The sequence below is a fragment of the Pyrus communis genome, chromosome 2 (assembly GCF_963583255.1).
Source record: "Pyrus communis chromosome 2, drPyrComm1.1, whole genome shotgun sequence".
NCBI classification, from domain to species: domain Eukaryota; kingdom Viridiplantae; phylum Streptophyta; class Magnoliopsida; order Rosales; family Rosaceae; genus Pyrus; species Pyrus communis.
The window spans coordinates 27,404,589-27,416,806 of record NC_084804.1 but is presented as its reverse complement, the minus strand read 5'-3'; the positions used below and the strand labels follow the sequence as shown (position 1 = coordinate 27,416,806).

General features: G+C 36.4%; 2 protein-coding genes across 3 annotated transcripts; both read right to left on the bottom strand.

The window, feature by feature from the left end:
- Positions 1–1,268: 1,268 nt before the first annotated feature.
- Positions 1,269–4,150, bottom strand: LOC137726826 (DNA-directed RNA polymerases II, IV and V subunit 11). The gene is made up of 6 exons (XM_068465781.1): positions 4,027–4,150; positions 2,609–2,729; positions 2,435–2,524; positions 2,230–2,308; positions 1,973–2,068; positions 1,269–1,430 (listed from the first exon to the last, which is right to left on the bottom strand). Exons 2-6 carry the CDS (start codon positions 2,659–2,661, stop codon positions 1,398–1,400), a joined length of 351 nt encoding a protein of 116 aa, XP_068321882.1. The 5' UTR covers positions 2,662–2,729; positions 4,027–4,150; the 3' UTR covers positions 1,269–1,397.
- Positions 4,151–6,721: 2,571 nt separating this feature from the next.
- On the bottom strand, positions 6,722–11,226 carry LOC137725423 (probable E3 ubiquitin-protein ligase ARI2). Of its 2 annotated transcripts, none has more exons than XM_068464094.1 (7): positions 10,711–11,226; positions 10,307–10,339; positions 9,929–10,208; positions 9,207–9,687; positions 8,436–8,984; positions 8,169–8,326; positions 6,722–7,213 (listed from the first exon to the last, which is right to left on the bottom strand). In XM_068464094.1, exons 1-7 carry the CDS (start codon positions 10,828–10,830, stop codon positions 7,068–7,070), a joined length of 1,767 nt encoding a protein of 588 aa, XP_068320195.1. In that variant the 5' UTR covers positions 10,831–11,226; the 3' UTR covers positions 6,722–7,067. The 2 variants fall into 2 exon arrangements, with proteins under 2 accessions (XP_068320195.1, XP_068320194.1); XM_068464093.1 differs by having other exon boundaries at positions 6,723–7,213; positions 8,160–8,326.
- Positions 11,227–12,218: the final 992 nt, after the last annotated feature.

The following is a 12,218-nucleotide window of genomic DNA, read 5'->3' as shown; positions in this document are numbered from 1 at the left end:
ATATTGTCCGCTTTGGGCTTGCCATTCCCTCACGGTTTTGTTTTTGGGAACTCACGAGCAACTTCCCAGTGGGTCACCCATCATGGGATTGCTCTAGCCCCCTTCTCGCTTAACTTCGGAGTTCCTACGGAACCCGAAGCCAGTGAGCTCCCAAAAGGCCTCGTGCTAAGTAGGGATGGGAATATACATTTAAGGATCACCCCCTGGGCGATGTGGGATGTCACAAGGAACATCACAAAAAGGGCCCGGAGGGGATCCTCATCCGGGTACAAGGAACGGCAACAAAACCAAATCAAGTTTTGTTTTAGGTCAAGCCAATGAGGCATCGTCCCAATTCTAAACCTGGTTTAGGGCTGGCTCTTCTTCTAATCCTGCCTCCCATTTTACAGACAACATTTTCCATTTTAAAATACAATGGCATGGCACAAAAAAAACACCCAACTAAATAAAACCCACAAATATTATACATAACTTGGGAATTGGGATCCGGCTTCAATAGCACTAAGTGCTTTGAATGTTTTAGCCGTTAAATTTAATTTCTATAACTATTCGATTTTATATTTTCAATCTCCTTCATTCAATTTTTATATCACTTGGTGTCAAGGCCCATTCATTAAAAAAGAATTGCACATCACTCTATGCACATTAACTAAGTGTCGATTAACGTTTTTATATAAGATTCCGTTGGTGTTGGGTCAAGACATTGTGTCTACACATCAACCCTGCCCTGCCCTGCCCTCCCCTCGCCTAGGTTAGCCTAGGTGGGAAAGTAGAGTAAAACAATGAATTAGAATTAAGATACATTTAGGATTCGAATCCTTCAATGTAATTGTCTATCCATTACAAATCACGATTATAGTTTATAAATATCTTGATTAGGCATGACAAAGGCCTAAATGGTGAGTGAATTCACAACTGAATTTCACACCGATTACTTTCATTTTCTCCACAACTTTTTACCACCGAGAATGTCGTTGGAGTAAATAGCCCCTAATGGTGAATTCACAACTGAGCAGCAGCAAAAGGGTTGTAAAACATGCCGACCCTTTACAGCGTGCCATATACGTGTTGTGCGTCATAATTCATAATACTTATGACATACAGACGACCACGCCCGAGGCGTTTTGCATGTGTTTGTGCCTTTTGTACATTTACTGTAACACTGACTACGAGTAATGCTAAGAAGCAATGCACACCATATTTTCAAGAAACTGTTAGCCCCTTCATCCTGTTCTCATTTCATAACTAGCGATAAACATTCACGAGACAGCCAAACATCAAAATGCACACAAAGTACTTTGATCCCTAGTTAAAGAAGACAGCAGTTGATGTTACGTACAATGATTATCTAGCATGAACAGTAAAAAAAAGCCTCCTTACAGATCCTGGAATGCGTACTAGTACTCCACTGAATGCTTTGCAACTTCAGCCTGCATACAGGATTTAGAAATGTAAATGCACTCATCGTTGTACTCCTAGGTACACAATTCATGACACATTTGATATTACTTAACAGCCTTATAAAACAAATCATATCCTTTCACATGAACCTTGTGCGCTTTCAGATATTTCAAAAGAAAAACGTGAACATAGGAAACCCCTCGCATTTATGCCTCAGTTTGTTCTAAAATATTTGAGAACTTATGTCGAACATGATAGCAATTTCATGATCTTATACTCTCAGAGGCGTGATATCAATCATTGTCCTCTAGACCTATGATTAGATAAACATGATAGTAAGTTCATTTGACATACAGTCCAAATTAAACTATCATGACACTGAAGTTCACACCAATTATTAAACGAAGAGGGCTCCATAGTAGCACAATGTTAAAAATCTCATAAATGCTATAGGTAAAGGTAAATTTCAAATTTCAAAAGCATTCCCAACGCCTTTATTTAGTTGGACCAACACTAAGTGAGAGTTTTACTAAAGCAAGCGTTGAGAAGGAGAAGCATCAAAAAGCAATACCTCAAAACCATTCTTCAAATGGTCAAGTTCCTTGTCAAGATCATTAATAGCCTGGTTGTATGCCTGCATTGGTGAAGACTGGCTGCTTGTGTGAATCTACAAAAACACCATTTACTGGTTCAGGTCACAACCACAACATTATATGAGCACTTCTACTTCTCATTTCATGATTAACATGTTTCCTTTCTCTCTTTTTTTTTTTTTTTTTTTTCGCAGAGGATAAAATAATCATAGAGAATTAAATTGGGAAAACTAACCCTGACAATAATCTTGTACTGAAGAGGGTGAGGAAGCTTGTAGCCAGCAAACAAAACATTCTCGTCCCTGTGTAGCTGCCTGAATGTTGCAATTTTCAAAAGGAATTATTAAATAGGGTTTGGTTAAGCTTATACAAGTGATCTAAGAATGACAAAATGTTTAAAAACAAAATAAAACTTGAAATAAAGGAATAGGCCTGCATACATGCGGAGGATGTTGCCGATGGTGTGGTCCTCTCTCTCAATTGTAAATGATGCTGCATTTATGATCTTCGTGTCCCTCTCGTACGACACCCTGCAAATAGGAAGAAAAAAAAAATTAGGATTCAAAATTTATACTTCAAAAAGGAGCTAAATTTCTTCCAGAGAGTAGAATTACTTTTTTGTTCCCTCTGGAACGACAAACCGTTCATATCGGTCTGGGGCATTCATGGTAGTATTTCCTTCTGTTTCTCACAGACTGAGGATCAGCTCTCTTCTCTTTTGCGGGGCGCAACTTACTGAATACAAAACAAGGACAATGTTTATAGAACTCTTTCTGGGGACTAAGAATGTGATAAAATATTACGGCACAGATGATATACAGTTTGACTAACCACCTGCAGCTACTTATTGTACGCTATAATGATTTAGTTGTATACAGTATAAGCACCTCAAGAGATTAAAATACTGTCGATACCAAAGCGGGGGAAGCAAATATAGTTTGATTTCATACGTTAGTAGTGAATCAATATACATAAAAGGAAAGGACTTTATAATCATAAATAAATAATAAATAAATAAATAAACGTAACAGTACAAAAACCAAGATCTATACAAACTGCTGCAGACCCAGATCAAGAGCTAGGGAAGAATGAAAGCGTGTACAAATAATTTTTATAATGAAGAACTTGCAGTAATTAACATTGAACCAGAGAATAAGCATAATCTGATTGTACATAGCATAATATGGTAACCAAAACAATCCAAATTGCTAAGACAGCTAACTCGATCTCACCACTGAGTTCGAAAGCCTCTATGTTTACAGTACATAAAAATAACACACAATGAGCACCAAGTCCAAATAAGCCAGAACCAGAAACACGTTCCTAATCTTATCATAGAACATTATGTTTAGTATCCATAAAGTCTGGTTAGAGTTTGCCTTACAAATTTACAATAAACTAAAAATGAAGCTTTTATGGAGTTTCTAAAGAAAATTTTGCATTTATGTTCTCTTGAATATGTTTTCTGCCCATTCATCTTTTCACTCCTTCATGCGATATCAAATTCATTGTATAACAACAGAGAAGCGGGATTTTTCATGTGCCCAAAAAACCCAAAAATTTGAATCTCCAAGTAAAAAGAAATACCATTATCCATCTGCATTTCCCGGTATTTTACTTGCAATCACAATGGGCATGCGCCTTTCCACTCACATCTCCCATCTAATTTCTAGAGAGGTGCAAGACCCTCTTGGCCTTCCATGGCTCCTAAACCCTCTAAACCCTAAGACCCCTAATCCCCACAATCTCTCTTGGGGATAACAGCCACCCACCCTCCTCCACTAACAAAGTGAAGGTGATGTGCAGCAATGGTGAAAAAAACCGCCGTATAGCCAACCCAGAAACCGGAACATCAACCAAAACCAAAACAATCCAAACAATCAGAAAAATTAAATTCTTCATTCCAATCGCAACAACAATCAGATAGCTCCAAAAAAAAAAAAAAAATTTCAGCAAGAAATAATAAAATTTCCGGAGAAATCGACAGGCAACTCGCATGAAGGAGAGAAACAGAGCGAGAGAGATCACTTACGATCTTGCTATGCTGACGAGCGAGGAAGAAGCTGGATAGAGTGAGAGAGATGCTTGGTTGCCCAAAGTTCTGTATTCCTGCCTGGCCTGTTTGGTTGGAACCTCTCTCTCTCTCTCTCTCTCTCTCTTTTAATACAACGATATATTTACGTCAAACAGTATGATGTAGTAATTCAATATTAACCGCGTTATTCATGATATTCAAACATATGGATGGAAGAGGATACATATCGAACGAGGTGCTTGAAATCCGTCTTGGATTCAATTTTTTATTTTAAAACTAGTCAGTGACTCAGTATGCAATTTGGGTCAAGCAGATGAAACGATGAACTGTTCGGCTCTGATTTTGCACCATCAATGAACTGTTTGGACCTGATTTTGCACCATTGGTTCTCGTAATTTTGGGCGTTTCGGTGAAAGTCTGGGCTGCTTGGGGGTGAAGGCAAATCAAGTAGCCAGGAATGCAAACAAATAAAGAGAAACGAATGCCGTCATGGATTAGTAGGTTGTAGTGCAGTCTAATAATATTCCTTTTCACTTTTAACGATATTCCTCTATTAGCACCAAGTGTGATGGACACGGCCACGCAGTGTCACATTAGTAATATAATATCGGCGGGCAAAGGGAATTGGCTGATATTTCATTAATCCAAGGTGCAGTATTATAGAATAGAACATTTGAATTAGGTCAATAATATACGTGTTACAATATGAGTGAATTGTCAACAACACATGACGGTACGTTCGACGCTCAATAACTTCCCCTTGTAATGAAGTCGAACAAGTATAAACTTGAACTGCAACCAATAAAATTAAGACATGGTAAATGAATATACAACAAATATAGATACCTAACTTGTTATGGTAGGAAATTCTCCGACCTGCATTTGCCCCGCGGGCGATTGCTAATTCGGGTTATAAATTATACCGTCGATGCTTAACTTACAAAACGCAATCCAAAGTGGTTGTTGGATTTGAGTTGGTTGCCACCAACCAAATGCAAAGTGCGTATGTTCTCACTTCAATTACATGAATGTGGAAGGCTCCGGGTTTGATGATCCGAGTTGATGAGTTTGCTTGACTATGGCAATGGGCAGAGTGAAATCTTCCATAGCCTCTCTTAGCCTGGAAGAAGTTAGATAACTATGGCTTACCACCAATTGTCCCTCTTTTTGTAAAAGGAAGAAAAACAAAAAATCATACCTAAAAGAAAGCTTTTCTAGTGACTTTTCAGTTAGACCTGGTATTCGTGTCATGTTTCTTGTGTTCGTGTTATACTTGATAGCTTAACGGGTCGTGTCGTGTAATACCCGTTAAAGTAAACGAGTAATATGACCCGACCCAAAATCAACCCATTAATATTATCAGATAATATGACCTGACTCGTTAATCGTTAAGAAAAATATATTTTAAATCAATAAAAATGAAAATGAAAAACATAATTTCACCTAAAAAAATGTAAAACATAATACTAAATTAGTATATACATACTTAATTTTGGAGTTGACCCCTTCATGAAAGTTGTAAAGCTTTTCACTACGAATTATTACATTTTTCACACTTCTACAATAATTATTATTAATTTTGCACTCAAATAAAAAACACTGTTCATGAAATTTGGAGAGTTTTAAAAATCTAAACGACCATGTAACTATCGTCTAAGCGTTAAGGATGCAATTATGAATGTTTATTATGCTTTCACATCTTTCAGACTTATATATTAATGATTATGAATTTTGTTTATTTTGAACTCCCTTAAAAATACTATTTATGAGAGTTTGTATGGTTTTAAAAAATTCAAACGATCATATACCCATCCTCAAAGCATAGAGGATGCGATTACGAGCGTTTGCATATTTTTTTTTCATATTTTTCACATATGTAAATTAATTATTATAATTTTTTTAATGTGTTTGGTATTTTTAAATTACTTAATATTTTTATTTTTAATGTGTTTTATGATTTTTAATCTCAATCTTTGCCTATAATATACTATAAAAATAAATAAATAAATAAAACTTAAAATTTAAAATTTATATAGAATAATAATTAAAAAACAATATATACATATTCATTATATTTATCTCTACTAATTAATAAAACATTTATTGTCAACCAAAACTCTATGAAATTACTAGTTTAACATTTTAATTAAAACATAACCTGTATAAGAAATATGAGGTAAAAATGTAATTTCACACAACCAAATTTTGCTTTTTTTTTCTTCAAAGCTTCACATACATGTAATCTTAACATATCTCTAATTAAAAAAAAATTAAAAAATTAAAAAACTTCTTACTCCCACATTCTCTATCACTCTCTTCCTCTCCCCTTCTATTTCTAAATCAAAAAAAAAAAAAAAAAATTCTCACAATTTGTGTGCGCCCATATGCTAGTTGTATTTGATAGCAAGTTTTTTATGGTAGTTTAAAAATTTAAAATCATCAAAATCGTGTCGAAACAGGTTACCCACGTATCACTCTCGTGTAAACTTATTAAGAACCCGTTATTAATAGGTTATTATCATGTGACCCGATAATAATCCAATTAATTATCGTGTTGATTCGAAATCCGTTATTTTCGTATCGTTTACGTTTCGTGTTAACAGGTCGTGTAAGAAATTGCCAAGTCTATTTTCAGTATTTGCACACAACAAAAAGGCGAAGGAAAGAAAAACAAGAAAACGACCTCCCAATACAAATTCCAGTCTCCAAAAATTTTGAATATTAACCCAAGATAATAACTAAGAATAGCTCAAATTTCAGTTGGAAAATTTACAAATTTAGCTCCCCCGAATAGCCCCCGCTCCATAAACTATATCTACAAAATACATATTTTCAAAAACAAGAAAAGGATCCAGATACAAGGATCTCCAAATTTCTCTTCCACGAGAAACAAATAGCAACACAAGGAAGAATGGGAAAAGCACTTGGGATCTTAGAACGTAAAGCACTTGAGTGTTTAATAATAATGATACCATCGTAGAAAAATACGGTCTTACGTTAGAGACTGTACACCTTTTTCTGTATGAAGCATTCAGCTTTCATGAATCAGATCTGTCAACCTCTGCTGGCAAGTTTAGATCAAAACCACCTCCAAGACCATCCTTCCTAGCACGCTTCCGAGAGGAGCATCCACTCTCATCTGAACTTCCAAAACCTGAAGGTTGTTCCAGTTCCGTCGATCCTCCTACATTAGAAGTGTATCAGTAAAATCTTACACATGTTAGCCTGAATTTTCTGTTTTGCATCCATCATGTTCTATACAAGAGACGATACTGTGAAACTTTTCTTAAAACTGAACATGAAAGAAAAGAACCATCGATAGTTTGCACCCCCAACAAATTTCTTTAAAAACTGCCGAGAACACATAATAGTACACTGCTTTTCTTCATTGAAAAAATTAATGATGACTGCTGCAGACCAAGGTTTTATAAGTAAAGTCTATCCAATTGAAAATTACAAAATCACAATGCCAAGACGATATGATGTGATGCTAGTAGGAAGAGCTACTCATAAAAGACAGGAAATATGTGATAACCGCTACCCACTTTAAAAAAAGGTCCAAGTTTCTCATCTTTCTAAGGGGATTCCAATCAGATGTAAGTTTTCACTAATCTATACAATTACAAGAAAGGTGAAAGAAGCTGACCACAGAAAAGCAAAAAAAGCCTTCAATCTTTTATGTCAACTGGTCAGGTTAAAACATTACCTAAGCAGCTAAAAAACTGATCATAAAGCTTAACATATAACCATTGCAAGTAAGGGATGACTATTATATTTGAGCTATAGCTAGATATGCCAAAAACATTATCGGCTGATGAAGATACATGCTCAAGTTGCATTGTGAATTATAAGTAAGAAGAGGCATAATCAAATATATAACCTAAGATTGTTTAATGATAATAATAACTATAATAAAGTTTCAGCATGCAATTGAGCTCCTGAGTATACCATAATAGCGACACATGAAAAGTTGACAGGTTCTACTCGCTCACTAAAGCTTTAGATGTTTGAATATAACATATTAAATGGTATACAACCGAGTTTTTTTCTTTACAAATACCATAGTTTTAATTCTTTTTTGTTCATTAGGACATCGAGGGAGGCAGAAGAATTCATGGAATCTACTTTACCACTTGTACCACAATGCAATGCTGGACCTTTATCAGCATTATTGGCATTATTGACCCAACTAACAGGAAGTTCTGATGCCTTCTCAATGCCCTTCGACTTGTAAGGAGCTATGTTATGGATACCAAGCTGTAGAGAGCCCAATAAATCAGTCTCAATACAGTCATACCTGCATACAGTTTAAAAAAACATGTGTTAATGAGCATCACATATATGCACAAACACATTCATAACTGTGTGTTGTAGAGAGTTATGCCAAGATATTTTCAGACACTAACATTTTCTGACAGAGGGTATCCGTGATTGCTGAGAGATTGATCACTTGCATCCTTACATCCATAACTTCATTCTCATTATATTGATCAAAAGGTGACTCCAAAAACTTGGATAATTTCTCAACATTTTCCTCAAGTTGCTGCTGCTGGTCCTCAAACAAATTTTGTTTTATTTCCCTTTCCTCCTCTGTCATCTCATCCTTAAACAGCTCTTCTCCAAACATATAGAAAGCAAATGGGTACGAATATGAAAGAACCCTCCTTGATCTGAAAAGTCTGGAGAGTCCATTGTTTACCCAGCTGAAATCTCTGAGATTCGAGTCCTTCTCCTCTGAAATTGACACCTTCTTTTGTATACTCTCCTTCAAGTTACTTTCAAGCTTAAAGGAATCAGTATGAGCTTTGTAACGGTTATGATAGTGCATATACCGGTAAAGATCCCGCTTTGCCCGCTCAGCATTTTTTTCTTTGTCTTCTTTGTACCGACCACAGCTATGACCTGCAATACTTGACCATGTATGGTCTCGACCAGTCGCTCCACCACATAGCCAACTGGCAGTAAAGAAAGTAGAAGTCAGTTTCAACCCTCCAAAAGTAGTCAATAGATATCAAACTCATAATGGAAATCTTTGCTCATTTTTGACGTTTGTCAAGCCAGAATTAGCAAGGGCTTGCATCAAGTTACAAAGAACGTTTAAAGTACAAGAAAACAAGATAATACAAATACATCAACCGAAGGGAGCAAGATGAAGTGGAAAAAAAAAGAACCCTCACCAAAATGCTTGTCCACAGATACAGCTCACAAGGTTGCAGCCACCATTCTTCTCCACAGGTTTGTGACATTTGGGACAAGGTTTTGTATGAACTGTGATCCAATTAACTGTCTCTGATTCATCACGGCACTTCTTGGCCCAAAGCTCCCACATTAAACATGAACAAGGTGAATGAGCTTTTAATAAACAACTGAAACAAAATTGCAGACCACAAGAACATTCTATCTCACAAAACTGATCATCCTCCACGCGTATTGCATTCCCACAATGAGGAGTGCTCGGGCACCACTTAACCCTTTTATTGTCCTCAATATATGACTCAAGAAGAAAACGGTCAAATTTTTCAGCAAGCTGGGGATGCCTCTTACTGACTAGATTTCTGACAACAGCTTCATCACAAATGGCATTGCATTTGTGAGCCATGCACCTAATGCGCTTACTTTGACCCTCATTTATCTTTACAACGAAATGCTCTGTCCAGCCTAAACAAGATACAGTATGTTAAATTTACGACAGTAGCTACATGATAGAAAATAAAGCACATGGCAAAAAAGACCTTATATGTATGCTCATTTTACATACTACATATGTATAATACACGATATAGAATAAATAAAATAAAAAAAGCCATTTGATGAACTGCATACTAATAATTGTATAAATCCACTAAAAGAATAAACGTGTTAACAATCAGAAATGCAAAAAAAAGTGTAGAGTACTTACAACTGTTGCAAAAGCAATGTCCACAATCCATTTTTGTCGTCTCATTACTAGGCACATCTTCCATACAAATAGCACACATTACTGGAGAATTAGGGGGCGATGGGTCAAGATCTTGATGATCAACAACAGTTACACCTGCTTCAGCAAACAACCAAGATTTTCCCTTCTCTACATACACCGCAAAAAGCTTCTCAACATCCCAGCGATGATGAATAAGTAAAGTCCTGGCATGGTGCTCCCTAAGGAATAGCAAGTCCATCACCCTGCGCAAATCCTCCTTCTGCAGAAAACACAGCCGAATTGAAACATTAATCTTAGACAGTGACGACAAATTAGTGAGGATTTAAAGCAGAGCAGTAAGGACTGTTCTTTCCCTACCTGTGCGGTCAAAAGAGATTCTTTGGTGATCACCTGCAACCGTACACAAAAACCATCAAATTCCCAAATAAGTAAACAGAGCTAAAACTTATTTGAAAGAAATACCCAACAACAAAAATCATATGAAATATCGAAAATAATACCAAAATTGTTAAGAAAGCGAAAAGTAACCCAAATTCCAATACACCCCACAACAAAAAAGGTAAGTCTTTCCAAATTGATACAAACAACATACATATTAATGCACGATGCACCCAAACAAAACAAGCAAAAAAAAAATACACACACACACACAGAGATTACAGTTATACAATGAAAACCCATTAAATTAGGAATAAATAATCGAAATTAAACTCCTATTAATTGCTAGAAAGAGCTGAAAACCCAGAAAGCAATCGGAAAACCTTAGTAGTGGGCCCCTTGGGGAGAATCCACGGAAGATCAGAGTCTTCATTCTCAATGACGTCGAGAGAATCCTGATCGGAGTAATAGTACTCCTCGTCGCTGCCCAAGCAATCCTCCATCGATTATTTATCTCCCCCCCCCCCCCCCCAAAAGCAAAAAAATCGAAAACTTAATGTAAAATTTTATTGAAATCGAAACGAATAGGCAGTACGCGCATGCAGGGAATTCACGTAGGGACGAATTGGGGATTGGGTTTCTGCCCCGAGAGACGAGAGATTGAAGGACTGATTGAATTTTGAAGACGAGGGTTCCGTGAAGGGGAATGGTGAAGCTGGACGACGTCGTTTGAGCTGGTTGGGGAAGTGGGAGAGATGGATCTAGTTGAAGTGCTGGATTTTGGGTGCGATTCTGCAGAGGATGGGTTGGGAAGAAGCTGAACTGGAAAGTCTGAATGAGAGAGATGATGCAACGGAGGAGGCCTCTTCGCTTTATGCTTCTCTCTCTCTCCACACAGACTTTGGTCATAAATAAAAAAGTATTTGAAATATTAGTGGACAATTAATTTACAGTTTAGAGGAAGAACTTTAAAATTATAATTTTAAAATAACGGAAATAAAAATATAAGAATTGTTGCAAGCGTTGCAGCTCATGTAACCAAAAGAGAAAGAGGGGTGTGGCAATAGAAAAATGGTAGAGGAAGTGTAGAGATTTATTATGTGTGTGTTATTCCTGCGTGACTTTATTTATAGTGAAAAAAATAATCTATTTAGAATTTACAAAATCACAATCCAAGAATATCCATCACACTCAAGTACATTCGTCATTAGGAAAAACTCAACAACGTCAGTGTGGATTAACCCTAGAATTTCAGTGGCACGCTTTCCTTTCCTAATGAATGAAGATTTGGACATCTTCCCTTTCAAGCAACATTCACAAGTACCCATTTGGTCATTTACCTAATGGGCGGAAATATCCGTCTTTCGACATCTTACAAATCTTATCAAGGTTCACATGTCCAAGTTTAAGATGCCAAATCATTTCTTGGTTAACTTCTTCTCTTGCCTTTTTGGGTTTGAGGTATTCGCGCTTTTAATACAATGCATCCCACTACTATTCTCGCGGTGAAAAAGTCCTTCGATCATGTTACCATGGGAGATAATATGACCATTCAAGCATAAAGTACAACTCATTTTGTCAAACAATAGTGAGTGCCCATCTCTCAAAAGCATAGAGATGGATATTAAGTTCTTTATACAAGAAGGAAAATATAAACAATTTTTAAGTTCCAAGACTTCCCCTAAGGGCAGTTTGAGCATGTAGGTGCCTATTGCTTTTGCAGAGATTTTAGTGTAGATTCAACTTGCACAATCTTCTCCCATTGCGCAATGTTATGCTCCCTATTAGTCCCTACAACAAATTACAGATATGTTGACTAGCGCCTGAATAAAAAATTCAGGAATTGGAGCTCATTGTAAAAGTGCTCTCTATGACAAAAATACTCTTCGAA

Bases quoted from the DNA above. Each gene is read 5' to 3' on its own strand.
- LOC137725423 (XM_068464093.1), bottom strand. From the start codon at position 10,830: ATGGAGGATTGCTTGGGCAGCGACGAGGAGTACTATTACTCCGATCAG. The intron at 10,340-10,710 runs GTTTTCCGATTG...GTACGGTTGCAG, and splicing joins CCAAGGGGCCCACTACTAAG to GTGATCACCAAAGAATCTCT. The intron at 8,985-9,206 runs GTGAGGGTTCTT...CTTTACTGCCAG, and splicing joins ATCTGTGGACAAGCATTTTG to TTGGCTATGTGGTGGAGCGA.
- LOC137726826 (XM_068465781.1), bottom strand. From the start codon at position 2,661: ATGAATGCCCCAGACCGATATGAACGGTTTGTCGTTCCAGAGGGAACA. The intron at 2,309-2,434 runs GTATGCAGGCCT...TGCAACATTCAG, and splicing joins ATCGGCAACATCCTCCGCAT to GCAGCTACACAGGGACGAGA. The intron at 2,069-2,229 runs GTTAGTTTTCCC...GTGTTTTTGTAG, and splicing joins AGTACAAGATTATTGTCAGG to ATTCACACAAGCAGCCAGTC.